Source organism: Chenopodium quinoa, unplaced genomic scaffold (genome assembly GCF_001683475.1).
Source record: "Chenopodium quinoa cultivar QQ74 unplaced genomic scaffold, ASM168347v1, whole genome shotgun sequence".
Classification (NCBI taxonomy): domain Eukaryota; kingdom Viridiplantae; phylum Streptophyta; class Magnoliopsida; order Caryophyllales; family Amaranthaceae; genus Chenopodium; species Chenopodium quinoa.
The window spans coordinates 649474-666341 of record NW_018744878.1 but is presented as its reverse complement, the minus strand read 5'-3'; the positions used below and the strand labels follow the sequence as shown (position 1 = coordinate 666341).

At 34.8% G+C, this 16868-nt stretch overlaps 3 protein-coding genes and 1 non-coding gene across 4 annotated transcripts; 2 read left to right on the top strand and 2 right to left on the bottom strand.

Moving 5' to 3' along the window:
• The first annotated feature begins 1376 nt into the window (after positions 1–1376).
• Positions 1377–4644, top strand: LOC110705384 (40S ribosomal protein Sa-2-like). Its single transcript, XM_021883234.1, has 5 exons — positions 1377–1673; positions 2697–2959; positions 3046–3243; positions 3562–3757; positions 4346–4644. Exons 1-5 carry the CDS (start codon positions 1547–1549, stop codon positions 4444–4446), a joined length of 885 nt encoding a protein of 294 aa, XP_021738926.1. The 5' UTR covers positions 1377–1546; the 3' UTR covers positions 4447–4644.
• Positions 4645–6173: 1529 nt separating this feature from the next.
• On the bottom strand, positions 6174–11173 carry LOC110705383 (peroxisome biogenesis factor 10-like). Its single transcript, XM_021883233.1, has 11 exons — positions 10836–11173; positions 10713–10744; positions 9652–9741; positions 9155–9249; positions 8850–9048; positions 8654–8723; positions 8484–8562; positions 7443–7576; positions 7063–7154; positions 6706–6788; positions 6174–6606 (listed from the first exon to the last, which is right to left on the bottom strand). The coding sequence occupies exons 1-11, from the start codon at positions 11008–11010 to the stop codon at positions 6504–6506; spliced, it is 1152 nt and encodes a 383-aa protein (XP_021738925.1). The 5' UTR covers positions 11011–11173; the 3' UTR covers positions 6174–6503.
• Positions 11174–12367: 1194 nt separating this feature from the next.
• TRNAD-GUC lies at positions 12368–12439 on the bottom strand. The gene has a single exon. It is a non-coding gene; the product is annotated as a tRNA-Asp (tRNA).
• A 92-nt stretch (positions 12440–12531) lies between these two features.
• On the top strand, positions 12532–16059 carry LOC110705382 (NAD(P)H-quinone oxidoreductase subunit U, chloroplastic-like). The gene is made up of 5 exons (XM_021883232.1): positions 12532–12972; positions 13983–14044; positions 14659–14748; positions 14960–15103; positions 15826–16059. Exons 1-5 carry the CDS (start codon positions 12636–12638, stop codon positions 15919–15921), a joined length of 729 nt encoding a protein of 242 aa, XP_021738924.1. The 5' UTR covers positions 12532–12635; the 3' UTR covers positions 15922–16059.
• Positions 16060–16868: the final 809 nt, after the last annotated feature.

Sequence of the window (16868 nt, the reverse complement as noted above, 5' to 3'; positions counted from 1 at the left end):
ATAAAGTAACACATAAAAACTCAAAAATAACACCTTTTGTTTAAGAATTAGACCATGTAAAATTCACACTTGATTGAATTGAATGAATAAACCTATCTAATTCAAATTCATATTCATATTAATCTAGTTATGCTCTATCATTGTAATAATGTCTTGATATGCTTGGATCAACTCGCTAAACTGTCAATCAGGTCTGATTCAGTGATAAACCAATGAACACCAACACAGTTACCAAACTACATATTTTTCCCACCAATATGGTTAAATCAAATCACATACATTTTCAAAAATTACCAAATTAAAACCTGCTTCTCAGTCGATGAACCAACAAATGCATCATGACACACATCCCTAGAATCAAGTTCTAGCCCAAGTCAACACTACTCAAACTGTGAGCAAACCAATCCAATTCATTAAGTAGCGCAGTCCAATTATGTGTTATGAATTCTTACCTAGTTTGCTACCAATCCTTCCCGAATTAATTAACCTCATGACTAACTCTGATTGTAGTGTTAGGTCATACGGATGAAACAAAATATTAAGGCCAACTTGCCAAGTAAGGTTTATTAGAAGTCAGATTAGTCACATTAGTAAGAGTACTAATTTGTTGAAGGTAATTTTCATTAGGTGGTGGAAATAAAGAGAAAAGATGATTAAAACTAACAATTAATAAGAGAAAATTAATGAAGAATGAAAGTCAAGAGAAGGGAAGAATTAAATGGATACTGATTACTTGACCTGATCAAAACAAGTAAAATGACAAAATAGTAAATAAAACTCAACTTAGATAAGCACAAGACCATCTTGAAATTCAAAACTCTATTATACGGAGTAAGTAATTTCAATAAAAGGATTTAGTAACTAAATCATAATGAATACCTAATTTTGAGGTCCACTCAGGGCATGTTCTAGTTCAGCTTAATTTCGGTTCAATTTATTTCAATTCAGCTTCAATCAGTTCCGTTCAGTTCAGTTAAGTTGTTTTCAGTAAATCGGAACGGACCCTAGATGAAAGATTATGTACTCTTGTTAACATTGTACACTCTCATTAACGAACATAAACTTTTAAACTTGACTTAAGTAACCATCCTCCATAATACACACTTCTTCACTTGTATAATTAGATTTAAATCATGCGACCTAAATCAAACCCGAGACAACATATTTGCCACCTTTCTCATTACTCGCTAATCTAGTCTATTCATCAATCAATAACCTTAGTTTATTTTATTTTTTTAAAAAAACTTTTTAAAAATTGATAGAAAATATATGCAAAATATTTATTTCCAAAAGATTGAAAAAACCGTGCACGAAGATCTAGCCTGATAAAACGTATAATAAGCCCAAGAAAGAGTGGAGAGGGTAGTAAAGTCAATAAACAAAAATTAGGGTTTGAACGAGACGTTGGGCTTTGCTGCAGTATTTGTGTTGTTTTCCTTCAACAATTTCCAGTCCTTCACTGCCGAGCTATATACTCTCTTCTTCACAACTCGAAACCCTTTCTTCTTCGTCAGGAGAGAGAGAGAAAATCAAAGCAGCAGCAACGATGGAGTCAAGAGGGTTGACCCCGCAAGAGGAAGGCGTCCAAATGATGCTTGCTGCTGATGTTCATCTTGGCACCAAAAATTGCGACTTTCAGATGGAACGTTACACCCACAAACGCCGTTCTGACGGTATATTTCTCTCTTATTCTGAATCAATTTATTGAGTTTTATGAGAATTAATCATATTAATTTTGTCTTGCATTTTGTTTATTAGATTTAAATCTGTGTTTAATTTTCTGGGGTTTACTTATTTTTTTGTTAGAACTGTTTTAGAGTCATTATTGAGATAGAAATTGATGATATTGTTGATGGAAATTTATGGGTTTTTGAAACCAATGCAATGCTATTCAAAGGTGTTAATTTGGACTGGTTTCTGTATAAGAGGAATGTGGATGTGGTTATTACTTATTATGGATATTGCGTTTGCAATGCTGTTATAGTTTTGAGCTCATTTTTCTATTGTTTGGAATTAATAGTCTCGTTGATAGTGTAATTTGATCTAGTAATGTGACGACTAAATGCGAAAAGTGGTGGTTTAGGCTGTACTGGTTGTAAGGAAGCATATAATATGGATATGCTGGGTTAGTCCTTTTTTATCTAATGCATTGAAGGGGTTTACCTAAGTATTGACACCCATTTCAATTGTCCAATATGTGGTTTGGTAGGCAAATGGAAGAGTCGATTCGATTGATTATAGATTTTGGCTTTAAAGTTTTATATTTGAATACTTTTAAACCAGTGTGTATGTTACCTAATTGTTGTGGAATAATGTATGACTAGTAGTAGAATACATACCCTGTTATGGTATATTGTTATTCAAGCTATATGACATGATGTTAAGGTGACCACTCTTTGAATTTTCATTCTTTGGTTATCTGTTAGTTCAAGCGAGCTGCATTCTAACAAACAAATATTCGTTTAAAAGTGTGTTGACATGGCCTTATTTGAATGTATATATGAAGAGAAGGTCGATTTTCCCTTTTTTTGATTGGTTTAGATGTTTTTAATTTTGTCTCCCCTGCAATATTTCAAATTTTTTGTGGATATTAGTTTCAGTATAATGGTTCAAATTCCTAAATATTATTGGAAGTTCTTGTAATTTACATATCTTTTTAAGATGCTACACCTTATCTTGACAATATCTACTATCAGGTATTCACATCATAAATTTGGGAAAGACTTGGGAAAAACTTCAATTGGCTGCCAGGGTTATTGTAGCTATTGAGAACCCTCAGGACATTATTGTTCAGTCAGCCAGGCCTTATGGTCAGAGAGCTGTGCTGAAGTTTGCTCAGTACACTGGAGCCCAGGCTATTGCAGGAAGGCATACTCCTGGAACCTTCACCAATCAGCTTCAGACCAGTTTCTGTGAACCTCGTCTTCTCATTCTGACTGATCCACGTACTGATCACCAGGTTATTTCCTCATCTACATGTGCTAACATTATTTTAAATTGTTGTCTTGTTCATTCTTCTGATGTATAGCATTGTATTATCTTCAGCCTATCAAAGAGGGTGCTCTTGGAAATATCCCTACCATTGCTTTCTGTGACACTGATTCTCCTATGCGTTATGTTGACATTGCCATTCCCGCTAACAACAAGGGGAGGCACAGCATTGGTTGTTTGTATTGGCTACTGGCTAGGATGGTTCTTCAAATGCGTGGAACCATTGGCGTTGGACAGAAATGGGATGTTATGGTGAGTTTGCTTTGGGTGATTACTTTGCGGACATTGTATTGATGCCTTTTACGTAAAATTGTGTGTGATATTACCACCTCTTTATTTTGCAAAATGTGACGTGGCAAGGAATGTGGCTGACAACATTATATTTATCTGTCTCTGAATTTGCTCTTGTGGTAATTTAAGTACCAGAGACACAGTGCCACAAGTATTATAGGGTGAAACTAGTTACTTCTACCTCTTTGATTTGCAATTCACAAGAAGTAAAGCCAAGTATCTTGTAGTAATTGGGTACTTTGTCTGTTTAGCTGATGTCAATATGCCTACTTTGTCCAGGTTGACCTATTCTTCCACCGAGAGCCAGAAGAGAAAAAAGAAACAGAAGAGCAAGAAGCTGTTGTTGCTGACTACGGAGACTATGGTGGTGCTGCTCTCATTGGAGACCAGTGGGCTTCTGCTCCACTTCCTGAGGGGATTGCTTCAGCTAGTCAAATTCCTCTAGTCTCTGATGCTGAGTGGGCTACTGCTCCAGGTAACTATATTTCTTTTTCTTTGTTTGTAGATGGCAAAATTCCTGTTGCGGCTGTTGAATTGTTGATTATGGAAAATCATTGGGAACCGTGAGCCTTATTATTAAATCTAACATATAGTGCTTTAACTTTATATTATTTACTTGATCAGTGGTTTGTCAGCATTTATTTCTCGAGTTGTGGATGATTTTACTCTTTCATGTACACTATATGCCTTTTATGGTGCATCTCAAGTCTCAACCATAGACCCATACATATGAATTTGCCTTTCTCGGATTGCAATTGCGGGGGACTGGTGAATTATCCCCTCTTCATAACGTTTTCACATTGGAATTCCACAACTGCAATCCTAGAAACGCAAATTATATGTGAAAGCGGTTCATTTTCAGTTCATTTTAAAACTATGTCAGAGTAACATTCCTATACCAAATCTCATACCGCGAGTTAGCAAATCATTAAATTATACATCCAGTAGATGAAAGAGTTGGATTATGTATGTAGACTCACGAATCTTAGCTTTTGCTGCGTAAGTAGATGAGAGGAAACTGTGACGTGCCTAAGGTGATTGTTTTTGTTTGTGCTTTCTGCAGCTCCAGTAGCAGCAGCAGCAGTATCAGCAGAAGCTCCAGTATCTTCAATTTCCGAAGGTTGGGAAGAGGTTGCTGCTCCACCTGCTTCTGGATGGCAATAAGCAGTAGTTCAGAGAACAAAATCTATTTCCTCAAAGGCAACCCTCAAAATTTTGGCATTGAATTAAAAGCTACACACTTTGATACACTAGAAGTTGTAGACAATGAAGTAATGTTACAGTGATTGTAATTCAATCAGTGTTTTTTTTTTAAATGAGATAGTTATCATCTATATGGAGTTTCAGAGATTAATGTCATTTTGTTATAGTATGTTAGTTTATATGTTAATGTGCTACTGTTATAATTATGATTTATTGTTAACCACGATTTTTTTCTTTATCCAAAGAAATTGTATCATCACATACAGTATTATCACACTTAAATTCAATCTGTCAGATGATTTTTTGAACTTTTAAATAATTGTATTTTGGGAAAAACTCATAAATTTGTGAATTGTGACAAGCTTAGTATGAATGAGTATGTTGTATTACCTCCGGTCCAAATTAGTTGTAACTATTTCCTTTTTGGGCCGGTTCACATTACTTGCAATTTTTCCATTTCTTTTCTTTTTAAGTAACTTTTTAGTGGTAAAATTACCATTTTACCCTTACTTTTTTTTATAAAACACCCTAATTACAAAACTGATTTTATCTAATTAGCTTAAACCCTAACATTAATTAAGTTACCTATTTTCACCAAAATCAACCCCTTAGCCACCAAAACCAATTCAGGCCACTTTCATCCTCTTTTATCTTCCTCATCACCATTGTTCATCAAATTTCTACATCTTCCTCATCCCCATTTTTTTTTCTCTCTCCTCCTTCAACCATTCCTATTATTTTTCCAGATTTGTGGGTTTGTGGGTTCGTGGGTGTGTGGGTCCATGGGTTTGTGGCTTCGTGGGTTTGGTGGTGGTGGGTGGTTATTGCGGCTCGCCGGTGGGTTTCTGTGTTGGTTGTTTCGGCGGTTGGTGGATTCAGTTGTGGTGGTTTCGGCGTTGGTTGTTTCGCGGTTGGTGGTTTCGGGGTTGGTTGTGTCGGCGGTGTTGGTTGGGGTTTCAAATCGGTGGGTTGGGGTTGGTGGGTTACAAATCGGTGGGTTTCGGGGTTGGTGGTTTCGGTGTCGGTGGTTCGGGGGTCGTTGGGTTTCTGGGGTCGGTGGGCTTCTGGAGGTCAGTGGTTTGGTGGTCGTGGCTGGTGGAATCGGTGGGTAAGGGGTCGTTGGGTTTCTGGGGTCGGTAGTTTGGTGGTTGTGGCTGGGTTGGCCGTGGTGGGTTTCTTTTTTAACATTGGGTTGTTTTTTATTTTTATTTTTTTTTTAATTTTTATTTCTTGATTAATACTTAATTGTATACCCTTATCTTTCAATAAACATGCTTAGGAAATTTTGCCTCGGCCTCCGCAAACCCCCCCAAAGTTGCAACTAAATTGGACCGGAGGTAGTATGTAGTAGTTTCTTCCTTCTCTTTTAAGCCACGTTGCCATTAAAAGAATATAGAGATACTTTTAACTTTTATCAAGACTCTAATATATCCCACATTAAATGAGATTTATGATACAAAAGATCAAACAAATTGATACATCTGGAAAAAAAAATGTCACAATAGTATAGTTTACATTTTTTTTTGAAGACAGTATTGTTTACATCATTGCAGGCACCATTGATAGAAGTTTGTGCACCCATGTTAAAGTGTGCTGAATCTGATGCTTGTATGGCAACCATAATTGGCACAATTGCGAGGAGAAAACTTGGAGATGGAATAAAATATGGAGTATTTGAAATGAGGACAAGGATCAAATTTCCATTCTTTTGACATCTTTATTGCTCATCACTTATATACAGACAAATAATGTAGGTGCCCAATTTGGTCAGATATCATAAAATACACCAGGAATCCAATAGCGGTATTATGTAAAAATTTTGTTCAAACAATATTGAATTGTACAATAGGTCAGTAGCTAACTCGCTCAACCTTCCAAGTAAGCACCAAGAATTACTACCCTACCAAGGCATAAGCCATAAGATCTCATGGGGCACATGCTGTTGGTCTTGTTTTTATCAGTTTTCCCCCCAAATAGAATGCACTTTTTCACCATTAGATGATTCCCCACATGATGGTCTAGAAATCCGAGTGATATAAACAAACCAAACTCGAATGTGTCAATGGAGTTCGACAAAGAGGGCATTCAGGCTTTTCATTGCACCATTCCATGATGCAGTTCCTACATACAAAGCATGCAGACCCATCGCATAAGAAATATGAATAGAATAGGTTTAGGTAAGACTGTAAGAATAATCCTGTAGAGGAAAAGAAGCAATACCAACAAAATACATGGCCACAAGGTGTAGCAGTGGGATGCTCACAATTACCAAGACAAAGAGTGCACTTACTTGCTCCTTTAGCCTGATCAGAAAGAGGGTAGTATAAGTATGTAGTCTCAGAGAAGACGAAACATTAATACTGTATTACAGTTAGCAAGGAATAAAGTAGAAAGCAAAAGAAATTCTAATATGATTTTCAAATTTGACCAATGATAATTAGATCATGGCTATTTAGACAATTGTGTACAAAAAATTCGAAGGATAAAGCTGACACAATAATTTTTGTGTGTGTGTGTGTGTGTTTTTTTTTTTTTTTCATAAATAATCTCAGCATCAAATGAAGGTCAAATGATCACCTCAGATGATGAAGACTCAGCAAGGAAATTGGCTCTCTCTGACTCTGCAGTGATCAGGTCCCCTTCCTCGTTCAGAACAGGCACTCCTCTTCCTGCATAGCAGCATAGAAACAGTATGCTATTTAGTTAACAAACCATCCATTTGCATCATTATTGCATTTTCTTTTGCACATGGTTGTATAAGCTATAGTAGATTGAAGACAACCTCTTCAATTTTTATCCTAGGAAATCCAAGGTGAAAAGAGAGGAAGCTGATCCAGCTAATGATAAGATGATCAAAACGAGTAACAAATCATATAGTGTATAAACCTCTTATGAGTCTTATTAGCGTGCCTAAATGCCTTATAAGACATAAAAGGTTCAAGGTAATTAAAAGGAACCTGCTGACTGTTGATAAGGCCCAAAAGACATCTGACTAGATGGACCTCCAAGGGAAGATAAATTGGTCTGCCGCAATCTTGCAGCAGCAATGACACATAACTGGATTAGAAGGAAAACTCCTAGTATTTGATATCTGCATCAGACCACATTAAGAGGATTAGAACTAGATTGTAAAGCTAATACTATCATCTGGTGATTTCAAATTTTTAATATATCAGGTAGTTTCAAAGAGGCAACTTCTTTAGACTAGCATGCACGCAATGGTAATACGAAAAAGTATTTGCTGATGCTCACATGTAAGGTAACATAATGCATCTGATGATGCTGTGCAAATCAAATAAAAGCGATATGTTTCACTTTTCCTTCTCAGAGATTATTATGTGCAGGACAAATCAGCAAAGTGCTCAACCCAACTCACTAATCCGTACCAAGGCTCCATTTATCCATTCATATGTTACAGTATAGCTCCTCTAAAGCAAAATTGATTGATGTACATAAAACATTCAAACACATGCAATGGCAGAAGTAACTTTATGGATATCTAATAATGAGATAAGCATGAAATACGGAAACATTTTTAAAAAAGGTCAATAACACACGCAACTGGGACAAATGCAAGATTTTAGGGCCTCCATTCAAGAATATTACCACAAAACCGCTGCCATTTTGTATTCATAACACTTGTTCCCCCGAATCACAAAGAGTTTATGCCATATATGTCTTGAATCTCAATTACAAAGTGTAGTGCAATTAGCAAATAATGCATAAATGTCTTGAATCTCAATTACAATACAAAATAATTTCGATAATCTTTAATGAGACACATGAAAAACCAATGAAAGTATGAGATACCAACAAGAGTTCATCTTATTCAAGTTGAAGCAGAAAGAGAAGAAATTAAGTACGAGGTGCAATGCCAAAAACACACACACACACAAGCTAAATATTCAGATGATTAAGAAAATTGTGTAATACAGTTACCAATTACGTAATCGTAAAAGTAATATGCTTTAGTTCCCAAACTATCTTGGCACGCTTACCTTGGTCTTTGATTTGATGGTTTTCCAATGAACATGTAACGGATTCCGGATGCTCGTTTTGAGATATGATAGTAAAGTCCTGCAGTTGAGCAATATCAATAACATCACTAAATATCTGCAGTGTAATCATGCATAATAACTCCTCATATATAAATAATTTAAGTAAGCACCTTCAAAGTAGAAAAGCATAAGATTTGTTCGAAGAAACAGCTGCAAAACCTCACGTGCTACTGGGAGCACCTGAATACCACACAGTAATCATCACATTAGCACAAAGGCACTAGAATTTATCTACTTAAACAATAATATTGTGCTTGGCTCGTAAATAAAAGAGTTTAGTATCACAAAAGAGAAGATGTTCCATACTGTTGGCCATCTTTGAATTATGTACAGCCGCAATCTTCTAAATCTTTCTTTCAACCTAGAAAGGGATGATCTTGAGACCTGTGATGTGGACGATGTTGGGGTTTCACTGCCTGTTTGACTATTCAAAGGAGCATTGCTAACACTAAAATCATCAGAATGTGATTCAGTGAGGAACATGCCACGGGAAGCAATTCTGGAGCTGCATTAACAACAAAGCTCTTAAGACAAAACCAATCACCAGCATTAACAACAATGAGAAAGAAAAAGGTGTTCTACATGATTTAATCCAAGGTGCGTGAAAAAACCTCGTTCTTTCTGCAATGTAAGGAACTGCTGTCTGATAAAGAATAAATAATGCACGTCTTGCAGGAGTTGGAGGAAGTCCATAAGATCCAGCAATCTGCAATATCATCAATATAAAGTCATGCCAAAGTATCACATATATAGATTTTAAGACTTTTGACCTATACCCAAGATATCAGTTTAAAGGATAAAAATGGTTTTAGTAGTAAAATAAGAAAACAATGTGAAAATAACCAATTCTAAAAATTCAGAGAAGCAAAGAGCCAAAGATATTGAAAATGATAAGACAGAGTTACATAACAAACAGCAGTAACTTGCTTGGCACATGAGATTCTTCTAATTTTTAAGAATACGTTCACTTGATACACCTAGCTCATACTAACAATGCTTAGGAAAATGCAAAAAACACCAGCATTAAATAAAATTTGGAGGCCGAAGGAGCATAAATGATACAAACATAGAACTTATTATGTTAAAAGATAATCAAAACCAAAGTTACCTGAGCTATATCACAGTACTCTTCTCCCAAAGTCTGCTGGCCCGCACCTGTTGTAAGAATATAATAAAGCATTTGGCCTAGAAGTTTTGTCTGCACAAAATTGATGTTCCATGGTAAGGGTCTCAATTGCTATACAATACATCAAGATTATGAACCACATATGTATTATATTTGGAGTACAAGGAAAGAGAGATATGCGTGAATATTCCCATGAAACCTATATTTCTCTAGGAATATCCTAGCAACCTTCTCTTTTACTAAGTGCCATTATAAAACATTGCTTTGATTATATCCAATTCACAGGTACCCGTTTCCCCTTCTCCGTTTACTACTCCCACCTTATTACCTAGGGAGCTCCCTCCTCCATGCTAAATTAAACTAAAATTAGAGGGCTCGGTGAAGCAAATTTCAGCAGCAGCAGCAGCAGCTATAATTTCTGTGACACTCAAAACAACCAACCTTACTACTACATGAGTACATGTAACTTCTTCCTAGGGAATATGCAATTAATCGCAGAGGAAGCTAATGCTCTCCATCACGGTACACCTTCAGCTCCAGACAGGTAACCGCAATCTTTTTATTAAAGCCGAAAATCTCCCTGTCCTTAATGCTGTTTTAGGAAACTGAACCCCTTACCTCCCCCCCCCCCCCCCCAACTGCCACACACTCCTTCAACTGAACAATTACTCGAAAATCATGTAAACCGAGCAGCAGATTCGACAACAATATACGAATGCAGCCCACCTAGTGACTTCTATATTGTAATAAATCCCAAATCACTTCAATTCTCCTAGCTAACTCATCAGATAATTCCTCAAATTTCTTAATCCTACCTTCTCTTTCCCCCAATTTAATTTGATTGCAAATTTGAACATTAACTTCTCTTTCCCCCAATTTAATTTGATACCATTGCAATTTTGACATTAACTTGACTTTTTATTTTTCTATTCAGCAATTCATACAGTACAATCATCATCAAAATAAAATTAATAAAACTGAAAATTAACATTGAACATATTGATAATAAATCAATAATACTAAGTAAGTGATAAACCTCGTACCTCACTATGGTAAGCAACTGCAATTCTAGCACCTGAAAACTCAACCAAAAAACAAAAATCAATATTTCAAATAAAAACAGAAAAAAATTACTAGTAAGAAAATGGAGGAGAGAGAAAGAGAACCGAAGAGATGGCGGAAGGCATCGCGGCAAGCGTCGGAGACGAAGGAGGCGTAGTGGTCGTCTTTCTCGGCGGCTCTCATGATTTCCGGCTGAGCTGCTGCCGGAAACCCGCTTATTGTTTCTGGTTGGCCGCTGCTCGAGGTGGTTGTGGGTTCCATTCTTACTTCCTCTCCCATCTTACTCTTTCTTTCTCTCTCCTCTGAATTTCTAATTCAAATTTTGATGATTTTTGTTGGGGTGATTAGATGCTGAAATTTGTTAATTTGGTTGATGAAGAGAGAACAAGGTTTTTTTAGTGGTAAAATGAAGTTGGAGTTAAGGACTTAAGGTAACTACCTAAGCTCCATTGATTATTTGACTTACTAAAACCTGAACCCCAAACGTTATATCTTTAAATACACTGTAATTTTCTAATTGTAACAACACTAAGGGCTTGTTTGGTTGCCTTTAATTTCCATGGACACTCAAAATTCACATAAATTTCCTTTTGGGTATGTTGTTTGGTTGACATTAAAAAGTAAAAATGGGGAAAGTCATAATTCATGGGAATTTTCACTTCCCATAAAACATGGGAAGTTACTTACCCACCCCTCCCTTGGTCATTCACAATTCCCATGATTTATAAATTCCCACGTGACAACGAAACATATTTATGTAATTCCTAGGAATTTTAATAAAGGAAGTAATTTCCCATGAATTAGAATTTCCCATGGGAATTTACTTCCTACATCAACCAAACAAGCCCTAAATCGTAAAATTCTGATTTGATGCGGTTGAAATCGCGCTTTGAATATTCTTAATTAAAAAATACTATTCATGCAACTATACAAGTACTTCACATCCATGCATCGTGTATGAGTTAGACTGTGATTCAACAAATAATCAGTAGATTAAAGAAAATTAAGATGAAATCTAGAGTTATTAGGATTACAGATCAATATATAGATTATAGAGTAATGATGTTTGTATGATGATTTTTATATGAAAAAAGAAAAAGGAAAAAATGCGCCGTTGCCGGGGATGTTGTTTGGTTGACATTAAAAAGTAAAAATGGGGAAAGTCATAATTCATGGGAATTTTCACTTCCCATAAAACATGGGAAGTTACTTACCCACCCCTCCCTTGGTCATTCACAATTCCCATGATTTATAAATTCCCACGTGACAACGAAACATATTTATGTAATTCCTAGGAATTTTAATAAAGGAAGTAATTTCCCATGAATTAGAATTTCCCATGGGAATTTACTTCCTACATCAACCAAACAAGCCCTAAATCGTAAAATTCTGATTTGATGCGGTTGAAATCGCGCTTTGAATATTCTTAATTAAAAAATACTATTCATGCAACTATACAAGTACTTCACATCCATGCATCGTGTATGAGTTAGACTGTGATTCAACAAATAATCAGTAGATTAAAGAAAATTAAGATGAAATCTAGAGTTATTAGGATTACAGATCAATATATAGATTATAGAGTAATGATGTTTGTATGATGATTTTTATATGAAAAAAGAAAAAGGAAAAAATGCGCCGTTGCCGGGGATCGAACCCGGGTCACCCGCGTGACAGGCGGGAATACTTACCACTATACTACAACGACTTTGTTAATTATAATAGTGAACGTTAATTATTTAAATTTAGAACTAAGTTATTGTAGCTTATGAACCACAAATTGAATGGCCAAAAATTTTCATTCGTAGATAGACCATTCCTACAAGCCACAAGCTTCACTCTCTCTCTCACTACCAATAACCTCAACTAAGATAATTACAGTCAATTCTAAAACAAAGAGGGAGATGGCAATGTCCGCAACGACGGCAGCGTATATGCCTCACAGGGAATTGATGCCAACACTAGTAAAACCAACCTATAGTACTACCCTTTTTGTGTTGAATAGTAACATTACTAAGAATAATGCTAATGTTGTTAGCACCAACAACTATGTTACACTTACACGAAAGGCGGTATGTTGGAGGTTTCTAGCAAGGAGCTCCGATGATGGGTCGGAGACAACTGCAACTGCCTCGGACGAGTCATGGGAAGGAGAAGGTGAAAGCAGTCAAATAGAAATGCCTAAAGGACCTCCTTCTCTCATTTCTCCCCTTAATGTTGAGAAGGCTCTTCGTGGCATTGGTAATTCATCCTTTCTAAACCATTTCTTCAATTGAAATATTTGATCTAGTGATCATCATTCATATATATTCTTTGTCTATTTATTTTCAATAGGTCTTGTATACAACTAGTGGTCTCGCTATGTGCACTTAGTGTATTCGTATAAAACAAATTTACCTTAATTTACGTCGATTACATAAAAGCAATTCAACATTAAAATTCATAAAAATCTGAAATTTATGTTATCAAACATCAACCTTATAATGGGGTGATAGAGTTTATCTATCGACTTTATCATCTAAGCTTTTGGTTGGGAGGGTCCTCTAACATATAATGATATCAAACAATAACTTTGTAATAGGGTGAAAAAACGACACCCTTTTGTCATTCCCTCTTAAGGGACGCAATGTATCCGCGAACATTTCGTAATGAAGGATCAAATGTAGTTAAATGGACAGCAAATAGGCCACATATATGCTTATTAAATGTAATGTGATCGAGCCTATTAATCAGTCTATATATATATGAAAAGAATCATGAATTTAATAGTGAGTCGATAATTGACAGGCAATAAACGAACAAGGAAAAATGAGAAAGGAGAGAGATGTAGACAAAAGGGGCAGGACTTGAAGTAGTCTAGGCAGCAAGCATTTCAGGAGCTGCCCAAAGAAACAGAAATTAATTAGAAACAGAATAAATTAGGGTTCGTTTGACATCGCCGTGGTTTTCTGTTTTTATGTTTTTTGTTTTTCAAACTTATATGATATTTGTCATATATTGAAACAAAAATTAGAAAAAATTATTAAAATCATGATAATTTTGAAAACTGACAATAGAAAAGTGAAAACACATTTTTATTGTTTCCTGTTTTTTGTTTTCTAAAAATAAAAACAATGTCAAACAAACTCTTAAGTGTTGGTTTTTTTATCTCATACAAAACTAAGCTCAAAAGTAGTTTAAGTATTTCTCAATCATTTTAGCTGAAACTTGTACTTAATGGCCTGATAAAACCATGGTTTAGAATGGTGCAGCAATTACAGATGTAGACCATTATGCTAATCTGGGGCTTCGACGAGGATGCAGCTATGATCAGGTATATAATATCCCTATTTCACGTGTTCTATACATATATTCCATCGTGTGCACGTATGTTACTTCTTAAATTTCCCGTGTCAAACTAGCTTAGGGCCTGTTCATATTTACTTAATTTCAGTTCATTTCTGTTCAGTTTAGCTCTAATCAGTTCAGTTCAGTTCAGCTCCAATCAGTTCAGTTCAGCTCTTAATTTTCCTCTCTCATAAAATATTCATTTCAGCTCAATTCAATTTAGTTCAGTTCAGTTCAGCTCCAATCAATTCAGCTCCAATCAGTTCAGTTCAGCTCAGTAAATGTGAACAGACCCTTAGTATAACTTCATCTATTTCTCAACACACGTATCAACTTGATTTCATTACTATATATAAACTTAAATATAACCATGTTTTATTGCTCGAATAATTTTAAATTAATGTCACTATTTTGTTTAATATATAAGATACTCTTTTACAATATGAGCCTCCTCTTATTCTTTTTTTTTTTTCTAATACTTCTATATCATTATAGTTTTTTCAATGATTATAATTTAACTATGAGCTGACGAGCATAAAAGTCAAAATGATTGAGAGATAGAAAACGTATAAACTACATTTTCCTTGTATAATTGAGTAGGTAAGGGCTGCATACGAGACTAAAGTCAAGGAAATTTCAAGCCAAGATATGGACGAGGAAGAACTCAACAAAGAATTGGAGCTTCTAAAGGTAACAAAAAGTTAGGAAAAAAGTTGACTAAAGTCATCTATTTGTCAACTACATAAATGATGACAATGTTATTAATTGATGTATTTATTCATTTTAACATATTCAATTCTCTAGATCAATTTTTAATCCTTTGGTAATAAATTATGAGCTCCAAAATATGTTTAATTATTTTGTTATATAGAAACTAAAGATAAATTTTTATGGTTTATAGGAATCGTATGCTATATTGTCTTCTGAAGATGAAAGGAGGTTATATGATTGGAGCTTAGCAAGGAGTGGTAATCCAGAGAGATATACTTGGCCATTTGAGGTTGACATAACACAAACCTCTGATTACGGCACTCCTCCTCAACAGGTAACTATACTAACACAATTATTTGTATTACCCGATCTGATGTATTAATTATTACAGACATCCGCTTCATAATCGCAACAATTTGACGATTTTTACACTATTTATATGCTTACCTTAGGTATGTTTTTTGACAATATATATAAAACACATATTGCCATGTAAAATAAAAAAAAAAAATTGAATTAGTGTTTCACTTTTTATGTATATATTCATTATATTACAAATATAAATAGTTAAAGCTATGCATTGACATGTGTATTAGTCAAAGTGTTGCAAAACTTGCAATTATTATGAAACAGAGGAAATGATCACACAAAATGCATTAAAATTGTGCTAACTCCATAGACAAAAGTTGCAACGGTTAAAAATAATCTTTGTAAGTAGTATTAAAAATATTTCATAATCTATACTTACTATATACTAATGTAATCACCGAGTGGACACTTGGCATGATTTTATGAAAATTTTTCCCTCCGAAATGCTCTACTTAAATAAATAAAAAAAAAAAAAAACTAGTAAATATTTTTGAAGGATAGACATTAATAAATTTAATTTTTCTTTTAAAAAAAAGTGTTACAAGTCATTTAATTTCAATTAACTCTATTTCAACGGACTATTATTATATCATACTATTATAATTTAACATAAAGTCATCACATTTTGAGTGATAAATATTCATGAAAACATTTTTATAAATTATTAGTTTGAATTAATTGTCGCAGGAACCTGAAGACGTCGGACCTACGATCGCAGTAGGATACTTCATCTTAGGCTGGTTGATATTATCTTTCATTACATCCATCGCCCTCAACCGTTAGAAAGCATGCTTATTTCTTTCCATTTTTTTTTAATCTTGTAAGTTGTAATCCATATTATCTTGTAAATATGCACTGTATAATCTTAACCATATACTATAATATACAAGTATGAATTGAAAATCCATGTTATTTATGCAATTATGCTCCACCACAAATTATTTCACTTTCACGTATTTAAAAAGCATAGTAATACAAGATGTTATACTCCCCGTCTTATCAAATTGGTTTTGTTTACTACTACTCCGTAGTATACTTATACTATTTTTATCAGTTTTTAAAAACTTATCCTATTACCAATGACGAATATTGCCTACAATCAACTCATAAAATTCATGTTAGTAACACCACAAATCATTTTACTTTCACGTACTCTCTGCACTTAATTCACAATTCATATAATGTAATTTTTAATTTATAACAAAATTAGGTCCTTGTATCATACGTAGTGATTTTCACTATTTATTATTATAATTATAATAATTATTTAATTGAAAGATAAGATTAAAAAATTCATAATTACAAAAATAAAAATAAAATTATCATACTAAAGAAAATAATGAGAGTAGCCTAACATAAAGGTCAACACAAAGTTTTATATCACCATACGGTCAGCCACAATTTTTTTTTTAATATTATATTTTCTCTCCCTCTTTTATATCTCCTCTCCTCTCCTCCATTTTCTCGTCTTCGTTTCTCTCTCCTCTTTTCTTCGATTTACCAATCGTCATCGTCGTGGGTTAGGGTTGGTCACGGTTAGGGTGGTTTCGTCGTCATGGGTTAGGGGCAGATCTGGGTATGGTTATAGGTTTGGTCAGGTTTAGGGTGTGGGTTCGAGTTCAGGTTCGATCAGGGTTAGGGTGGTTTTGGGTAATGGTTTTATGTGGGTGGATCTGGGTTAAGGGATGGTGGTGTGGGTTAGGGATAGGTGGCATGGGTTAGGGGCCGGT